Source organism: Lepidochelys olivacea (genome assembly GCF_965140295.1).
Source record: "Lepidochelys olivacea isolate rLepOli2 genome assembly, chromosome: 1".
In the NCBI taxonomy this organism is placed as follows: Eukaryota; Metazoa; Chordata; order Testudines; family Cheloniidae; genus Lepidochelys; species Lepidochelys olivacea.
This window is the reverse complement of record NC_140411.1, coordinates 69,941,711-69,951,529: the sequence shown is the minus strand read 5'-3', so window position 1 is coordinate 69,951,529 and position 9,819 is coordinate 69,941,711. Positions and strand designations below refer to the sequence as shown.

The 9,819-nt window shown below is 46.8% G+C and overlaps 1 protein-coding gene across 2 annotated transcripts in view; it reads left to right on the top strand.

Moving 5' to 3' along the window:
• Positions 1-326: 326 nt before the first annotated feature.
• The window catches only part of DIAPH3 (diaphanous related formin 3), a gene marked incomplete at its 3' end in the record, with an annotated part of 518,684 nt that continues 509,191 nt past the window's right edge, over positions 327-9,819 (top strand). For both annotated transcript variants that reach the window (XM_084632924.1, XM_084632923.1), the window contains exon 1: positions 327-790. In XM_084632924.1, the coding sequence (XP_084489050.1) occupies positions 638-790 (153 nt within the window). In that variant the 5' untranslated portion in view covers positions 327-637. The remainder of the gene's footprint in view (positions 791-9,819) is intronic.

Sequence of the window (9,819 nt, the reverse complement as noted above, 5' to 3'; positions counted from 1 at the left end):
CAATCCCTCCCTGCGTGGCGGGGAGACACTCCACCCACACGCGGCACACCGACGGCGACTACAGTTCCCAGCATGCAATGCCAACGATTCCCCGCGTGGCAGTCGCCGCGTTGCTTTGCGGGATATGTAGTCCGGCTGGGGCCGCCCCGTGGTTCGAAGAACGGCGCTTGTTCAGCCTCGCCGGGCAAACAGCTGACTGGAAGGGATTGACAGACGGTCCGACCAATCGTAAAGCAGACCTTCACGCCCTCGGCTTCGGATTGGGTAGTTCGGGAGCGAAGGGGGCGGGCCTGCCAGTGGCGGGACTATTCGGACACGGCGGGGAGAGTCGCGCTGGAGAAGCGGGTGGCGGCACAGCCGGATTTTCCTTCTCCGCACGCCGGCGCACAGCGAGCAGCCGGAGGCGGCCGAGATTAGAGGAGCTTCCCGGCTAAATCCGCGGCCGGGCCGAGGCGGCGGCGGCTTTACCCCGAGCCCCCCCGCTAAGCCGCTCTAATTACAGACACACGCCGGGCGCGGCCAGCGGCGCCAGCAGGGGAGAGCCCCGGATCCGCCGGCCTGGGCCAGTCAGTGCCCCACCCGCCCCGCCCGCGACCTGCCCGGGAAAAAGACCAACGCGGGCTCCGCGCCCCTTGCCATGGAGCCGCCGCAGCGCTACAGCGACTCGTCGCCGCCGCCGCCTGCCCGGGGGGGCCGGGAGAACAAGCTGCTTCGCAGGAAGGTGCCACCCGGCGCGGGGGGCGGGCCAGGCCCGGAGGACGCGGCTGTGGACGGCAGGAAACCCAAATTTGTAAGTGTGAGGCGGCCAGTAGCGGCCCGAGCCGGGGAGTGTAACGGGCTCTCGGGCCGCTGCGCGCACAGGGCTGCGGCTGCTGCCCTAGACAGTGGGGCGGGAAGCAAATCCCGGCCTTGCCCGGTCAGCTCAGCCCCAGGGCACCTGGGTGTGTCCGACGCTGAACACCAAGGGCTGGCGGTGCTGCCCCTCCCTGGCCCCGGCGGCCGGTAGCTGCCTTTCCTCCCGAGCTGGCCCCGGAGCAAAGGTGAGCGCTTGAAACGCCAGCAGCTGGAGTCAGTTTTAAAATCGGAAGAGAGAGAACTGTCTGAGAACAACGATTGACGTTGCCAGTCTTCCTTTACATTCATATTCTATGTGTCGAAGGATATTTTGTTTACTGGGGACCTCGGGGCTCCTATAAACTGGGTTTACTGTCACAAACTTAAATACCAGTGTTTCTGATCTACTGACGCAGAAGGCATCAGGAGCTGCTGGCTGCTCATGGTCAATTAAAGAAATCAAAAGTGGTACCTAGAAGGCTGTGTGTAATAGGGTAATTTAAGAAGGAGTTCAGACAGGGCACTCTGGATAGCCACAATCTGATAGTGAAAGAGAGTTGGGTTAAGGAAGCCTTTTTAGGAACCACAGCATCTAGTGTTTCCCAGTTGTTAGGTGTGGGCAGGATCTCTCAGAAAGGTATTAAAGTTAGGTGTGATCTTCATCTGTTTTTTTGTTTTTGTGTATAACCTGAAGTGTGAATTTAAATCAACAAGTTATACCAGTGTATCTCACACCCCAGACATTCTTATTTTGAGTTTTTTTTCCTTTTAGTTCATATTGCTTGGAAAGGTGTTTTAGCTAAACTAAATGAAATGAACAAAAGAACTTGAGTAAGAATGTGCAGAGGGAGTGTTACCCATGTCTAACTATATTCACATAACTACTAGTCTACGTAGAAAAGTTAATCTGGTAGATTTTGCTGGTGAGTGAGATTTGTTTTCTGGCTAGTAGATTTCATCCTCTAGTTCAGTGGTCTCCAACCATTTTATGCCCAAGATCACTTTTGGAATCTAAGGGCAACCCAGGATCTACCCCTTCCCTTCCCACTCCATTTCCCTGCCCCCTCCCCACCCCCCCCCGCTTGTTCTCCCCCACCCTCACTCACTTGCACTAGGCTGGGGCAGTGGGTTGGCGTTCGGGAGGGGGTGTGGGCTCTGGGCTGGGGCCGAGGGGTTTGCAGCATGGGAGGGGGCTCTCTGCTGAGCCTGGGACAGGGTGCTGGGGTGCAAGGTCTAGGAGGCAGTTTGAGTGCAGGAGGGAGCTCTGGATTGGGGCAGAGTGTTGGGGTGTATGAGGGGGTACAGAGTGCTGTGTTGGCCACTTCCGGGGGTGGCATAGGGCCGGGGTGGGCAGGGAGTCTGCCTTAGCTGCAGCCACACTATGCTGCCGGAGATCGCAATTGACTGGGAGATCCTCTAGGATTGACCAGTCGATAGCGATTGACAGGTTGGTGACCACTGCTCTAGTTAGTGAGTGTCTAACCAATTTTGTTATACTCATTAATTATCTGACTGACTTTACAGTTGGGTCAGGGCTAACTTGTACCTGGTATTCCTGTACATCTGGTAATTTCTTTAATTTCAAACTCTGAATTCCTTATACTATCTAAAAATCCTCTGTAAAAAATTTACTTTCACAGGGTGAGTTATTTTGATATGACTAAAAGTATTATTTTTCTCATCATAGAAGGAAAGGATAATAGACTGTATGTTGGATCATATTAAAGAAGTTCTGTATTAAAATCACAAATGAGTTTGATTCCCCATAGTTTAAATTCAGGGTATTACTAATTAAGAGGTCTCTTGGCTTTTGGTACTGTTTCTCTCCCTCTGTGTGAAACTTGCAAGCTGCTAATTGTGTTAGTACATTCTAAGACAGTCTGTTCTCAAAGCAATTCACAGAGAGAGAGACTCAAAGCAATACTCTAACAACAGAAACAGCACCCAGAGACTCCCCGCCCTTTGGTTGAATTAACAATTGTGATTAAAATAGAGAGAGAGGATGTATGTGGATGGATGCTTGGTGTGGATAATAACTGAATGATCAGGGAGGTTCTAGCCTAAGAATCCAGTGTCCATCGGCTGAAGAAGGCGTCAAGTGGAAATAACCAGAGGACCCCCAGAGGGCAGACTGGAATCCACTCAACAGCCTCAAGAATGGGAGAACCAAAGAACAAGATAACATCTAGCAGCACAGAGCCTTCAGGAATGTGCTATCTGCTGATGGCAGATCAGCACATGATGAAGCAATTCCCATAGCATGATGAAGCAATTCCCATAGACTGGCATAGGAAGAAATTCCTATAAAAATAGACTCTAAAAAGTGAGAACTTTGGGATCTGATTCTGCAAACCAACTTGATGAAGCAATTCCCATAGACTGGCATAGGAAGAAATTCCTATAAAAATAGACTCTAAAAAGTGAGAACTTTGGGGTCTGATTCTGCAAACCAACTTCCAGGAGCATCAGATGAGCATCTGACAAGGCCCTGCTCCCTCCTCATGTCCAGGCCACCTGGCCAGTGGCTTGGCATGAGCAACTCTAAGGCTAGTAACTATGATAACAACCTTGCAGAACCTGTGTGTGTGTGTTTGTATGAATGAATGTGTGAATAAATATGAGATTGAATGGAATGTTATAGCTATAACTAGCTGCTTACTATGATTCTTTCTGTATTCACAATAAATGCCGTATTTTGCCTTTTTCCCTTTAATAAGATCCTGCTGGTTTTTATTTTATTGGTATAACATGTATCTTGATCACTAAGTTTTTGCACTGGACTTCATATTTTTTAAGATAGCTATTTAACGTCCTTTCTTGAAACAGTAGTCTTCTTTTCTCGACTTGTCTCCCACAGTTTTTAATCTTGTATACCCAATGGTATAGCAAACACAGTTGCAAAAGGTTTCAGAGTGGTAGCCATGTTAGTCTGTATCAGCAAAAAGAACGATGAGTATTTGTGGCACCTTAGAGACTAACAAATTTATTTGAGCATAAGCTTTTGTGGGCTAAAACCCACTTCATTGGATGCATGAGGCGGAAAATACAGTAGGAAGATACATATATAATATCTATATACAGAGAGAGAGAGAGCATGAAAAAATGGGTGTTGCCATACACACTATAATGAGAGTGATCAATTAAGGTGAGCTATTATCAGCAGTAGAAAAAAACCTTTTTGTAGTGATCAGGATGCCCCATTTCCAACAGTTGACAAGAAGGTGAGAGTAACAGTGGGGGGAGAGGGGGGATAAGCATGGGGAAATAGTTTTACTTTGTGTAATGACCCATCCACTCCCAGTCTTTATGCGAGCCTAATTTAGTGGTGTCCAGTTTGCAAATTAATTCCAATTCAGCAGTCTCTTGCTGGAGTCTGTGATGGCTAGTGGTGTTCTGTTACTTTCTTTGTTGGGTCTGTCCTGTAGTAGGTGACCTCTGGGTACTCTTCTGGCTCTGTCAATCTGTTTCTTCACTTCAGCAGGTGGGTATTGTAGTTGTAAGAGTACCCAGAAGTCACCTACTACAGGACAGGCCCAACAAAGAAAGTAACGGAGCGCCACTAGCCGTCAGCTTCAGCCCCCAACTAAAACCTCTCCCGTGCATCATCAAAGATCTGCAACCTATCCTGAAGGACCATCCCTCATCTCTCTCAGATCTTGGTAGACAGGCCAGTCCTTGCTTACAGACAGCTCCCCAACCTGAAGCAAATACTCACCAGCAACCACACAACAAAAACACTAACCCAAAAACCTGTCCTTGCAACAAAGCCTGTTGCCAACTCTGTCCACATATCTATTCAGGGGACACCATCATAGGACCTAATCACATCAGCCACACTATCAGAGGCTCGTTCACCTGCACATCTACCAAGGTGATATATATATACACATCATGTGCCAGCAATGCCCCTCTGCCATGTACATTGGCCAAACTGGACAGTCTCTACGTAAAAGAATAAATGGACACAAATCAGATGTCAAGAATTATAACATTCAAAAACCAGTCAGAGAACACTTCAGTCTCCCTGGTCGCTCGATTACAGACCTAAAAGTTGCAATATTACAACAAAAAAACTTCAAAAACAGACTCCGAGAGACTGCTGAATTGGAATTAATTTGCCAACTGGACACCATTAAATTAGGCTTGAATAAAGACTGGGAGTGGATGGGTCATTACACAAAGTAAAACTATTTCCCCATGCTTCTTCCTCTCCCGCCCCCAACTGTTACTCTCACCTTCTTGTCAACTGTTGGAAATGGGACATCCTGATTATCACTACAAAAGCTTTTTTTTTTCCTGTTTCTGATAATAGCCCACTTTAATCACTCTTTTTATAGTTTGTATGGCAACACCCACTTTTTCCGTGTGTGTGTGTGTGTGTATCTTGCTACTGTATTTTCCCTTGCGTGCATCCGATGAAGTGGGTTTTAGCCCACGAAAGCTTATGCTCAAATAAATTTGTTCGTCTCTAAGGTGCCACAAGTACTCATTCTTTTTACAGTTGTAAAAGAGCACTTTAGGATTTACTCTTTCATAAATTGATTTTAACTGTTCATCTGATCTTAGTCATGGTCACAACTTGCTCAGAAATCAAAACTTTGTGAACACATGGTGAGTCATTAAGTATGATTTTAAGGAAATGATGGGGGAGTTGCATGATTCAACAGAGAATGGGGCTGTATAATACTGAATACAGTTGATCAGAGCTTTGGATTCAGCTGAGGACTGCAGCAAGAAGTAGGGATAGCATGGTATGGTATTGCCACCCTTACTTCTGCGCTGCTGCTGGCAGAGGCACCGCCTTTGGAGCTGGGCACCTGGCCAACAGCCGCTGCCCTCTGGCTGCCCAGCTTTGAAGTAATTGCAGAAGTGAGGGTGGCAATACTGCAAGCCCCCTAAAATAACCTTGTGACCCCCTGCAACTCCCTTTTGGGTCAGTATCCACTATTCGAGAAATGTTGGTCTCTTGTATAGGGTAAAAGCACACAAGACCAGACTTCACAGGGGGAAAACCAGATTTCGTGGTCTGTGATGTTCTTTATGGCTGTGAAGTTGGTAGGGCTTCCATGTATTCTATGCCAGAAATAAGGTTACTTCTCCGACTGGCTCTGTTTTCTAGTCCCAGCTCTCAGGCTGCTTGCTACTCACCTTTTGCTCCACAGTCGGTTCCCAGACTTCTACACCAAGCTCCTGATCAGCTACTGCTTCTGGTTCTTTGCCAGGCTGATCCCTTCTGACCTCAGAATGTTACATCCTTCTCCTCTACTGTAGGGATTATGGAGCTCTTTATTGGGCGGATGGTAAACTAGGTAACCCAGTGCTTTTTTAAGGTGTGCCTATACTGCAGCTAGGACCATGCTTCCGAGCACAGGTAAACAGACCTAAGCTGGTGTGCTGAAAACAGCAGGGTGGTTAGAGGTAGCATGGGTGGTGGCCTGGGATAGCCACCTGAGTATGTACCAAGTGGGTCAAGGCAGGTTTTTTACTCAGGTGCTTAGATTGAGCTGCCACCCATGCTACTTTCAGCTACACTGCTATTTCCAGCATGCTAGATTGAGCACAACTAATGTGTTTGTCTACACATGCTGGGAAGAGTAGTCCCAGCTGGAATGTGGTGTGGAGTGTTTCCTTCCTGATTATATCATTACAGCTTGGAGGTTGGGGAGGGGTGAAAACAAGCCAGCAGGTTGATTACAGTATAGTTGTAATCTGAAAGTGATGCTTTTTAAAAAGACAAGCATTATGAAGTTTCATTTTATGTGTAAGTGACTTTCACATTAAACTTGCTTAGTTTCAGAATGTGGTAAAATTGCTTATATATAAAGTATCTGAAAATCCAGTGTCAGCCAAATTCTTCTTGCAATCATACAGGTATTATTGAGGGCAGTATTTGACTCTGATGCACAAGCAGATTAGAATGCCACTCACTGTCTTCGTTGAATTGGTTTCTCAGTGATAAGAGGAACAAATGTTCATTGCTTTTAGCTCTGTCCCTGAAATGAACAGCTATGACAACACCAGGAGGGTCAGGTCTGATGATAGAGCCACTTTTTAGGTTTTGTTTTGTTGGGGCACTGTACTTTGTGGAGCATTAAACTAGTAAGAGGTCCAAATATTTAATTTGCAGCAAGAATTATCAGTCCTTCAAATAGTATAGCATGATGCCCAGAAACTTTTATTTTTATCAAGGCTCTTTATGATGGGTGCTGAACAAATATGAAGGAAGACAGTTCTGCCCCGAAGAGCTTATAATCTAAATGAAATTTATTAGCTAAATTTGGGTTTTAGGAGTTGTGATAAATATTTTCATATTTGGTTTTTTATGATTGCTTTTTTTATGTACCAAATATCTGATCTGTGGACTGTTTTCTGTAGTATTTCTTGAATCTAACTAGTGAAAGCGTATGGATCTTAGTGTTTACACAGACTTTTTAGTGCTAAAATTAAGTGCAAAATATTCCATATACTTGAATACTAAACTTAAACTGTAACTTGTGCCCAGAGGGAAGTAAGAAAAAGAATCATGTAATTAATATGCTTGGATGTTGCTACTATGTGCACCTGGTTTTGGATTTTGGTTGGAATAGACTGGAGTTCTGTGTTCCAAAATCTCCGTACCTTAATATTTATCATAGTGCCAAGGGGCCTTAGTCATGAACCAGGGCCCCATTGCATTAGGCAACGTACAAACATAGAACAAAAAGATGGTCCCTTCCCCCAAAAGCTTATGAGATAAGACCAACAAATGGATACAGACGGAGGAGTCCAAGGAAACCGATAATATTGGTCAGTATGACAGGTTGTGGTCTCAGTACACCAGCAGCTTAACGATTATCAAGTTGTTGTGCAGGTATAACCCTTCTGCCAGGTGGTGTCAGCAGCAACAAGGCCGGGTTCAATATCTAGTGGTGCCTCTTAACAGTGCAAAACAGAACTGGCTCATGCCCCACCCTGTAATTTGGGAAACCTAAACACCATCGTGGTGCCTCTCTAAGAAGCAATACTTGCCCATTTGCAAGCACTGAGTCTGTGGATAACAAAAGAGAACTTTTATTAAAAAGGAAAAGGAACCCAGGATTAATTTATGAAAACCCCACAACTGACAAGCATGTGACCATAAGCAAACACCCACACCACAGTATGTTGGGCAGCATCCTTCATTGCAGTTTCCCACCTTGCAATGTGAAAGACTTTGGAATGAATGTCCCTTTAACACAGCACTACCTTTAGTCTCCACTGCATCTGACTGACCATTTGTTCTTGGTCAGCAAAGACTCAGAACAGAGTTTTGTTGACAAAAGTTAAGCTGCTTTAATTAAACCGCTGTTGCATGTCCACGCTATGCTCCTTGTGTCGGCAGAGCACATCCATGCTATCAGCTCTTGCAGCGACAGAGCAGTGTGCTGTGGGTAGCTACACCACTGTGCAACTGGCTGCAGAATGCTTTGCAATGCCTCGTGGAGCAGGTACAGCATCACATGAAGCAGGTTTCTCAATCCCGTTGTTCCATGGGCATCCTACTAGATTTCTGGCTGCTTTTCAACTCAAGTGCGAAGTGGGGGTGTGTGCATGCGCGCGGGGGAAGACACAGCTCACTACCCGTCCACACTCGCAAGGCACGTAGAGCGCTCTGACTCCGCAGCTACAGCACTGCTGGTACTCCACTGTGGCGAGTGGAATAACGTTTGCTGTGCCTCCGCTGGAGCGCTGTGGTGCCAGTAGGGACAAGGTGTTGCATTGCTGCGCTCTGATCAGCCTCCGGAAACATGCCATAATCCGCTTAAGTCAAGTGGCCACTCTTCTCATTGTTTTGAACTTGCTGTAGGAATACGGATATGCTCTTTGAAGGCTCAGTTTCTGACAGCTGGCATGCTTATCTGCTCCGAGACAAAGCAACCATTACTGTGGAATGCTGTGTGAGTGAGAGAGGGTCTGCTGCTGTCTGAACTTACAAGACAGCATGCTGACATGCTTTCAGCCCCCTGAACCCACTCTCTCCCCCCACATACACACAACACACTCCACCCCCACCATTTGAAAAGCACGTTGCAGCCACTTGCATGCTGGGATAGCTACCAGAATGCACTGCTCTCTGTGGCTGTTGCAAGAGTTGTTAACGTGGCCACACCAGTGCACTTGTAGCTGTCAGTGTGGACAGATTGCAGCACTTTCCCTACTGTGCTCTATGAAGGTGGGTTTAACACAAAGCACTCCACATCTGCAAGTGTGGCCATGCCCTTAGAGAAACTGTGTGTGGTGGGGGAGTGTGTTGGCATGCTGTCTCTAAGTTCACAGCGGTGGGAAGTAACCAGTCCTGAGGCAGGGGGAGAGTGACACCTCCCTCCACATCAGCCACTGTCTCCCTCCCTGGCTCTGTACAGTATAGCAGTTCTGCCCCCCCAGCAGCAGCCATCTGATTGCCTTTGTGTTCCTATTGCCTGGGGAGAGCAGGATTCTGAGTTAGTGATTTCCTGTTCGGCATGTTCATCTGTCAGAACTTCCCAGAGCTTCGAAATGGGAGGAGGGCATGCCTGCGTAGCTGTATACAATGCAGCAGAGTTCAAAACAGTGAGCAGAATGGGCTACTGGGGGAAGCCAGTTATGGTGACGTAACAAATGGCAGTGTCTACGCTGCTGCTTTGTCGCTTTAAGTTTGTCATAGGAAGCTCTATGCCACTTGTCGAGGTGGTTTTATTTTGCCAACAAAATTGAGTTTTGATCACGAAAGTAGCATTGTAATGTGTACACCTCCACTACCTTGTTGGCAAAAGTTGCCTTTTACTGACAAAACTAGTGTAGACACGGCCTCAGAGTTCAGAGGTACATTCATGTGGATTCACCTTCCACTCTGAAATTGTGTATGTGGGGAAACTGAGCTTTGCTGCTGCCGTGTGACTCTGCAACTGGCTTATTGCTGCTGATGTTTAAACAGTTTTTAATTGCTGCTTGCTGGCACTGAAGCCTGGCCTACACCTAAGATATAGG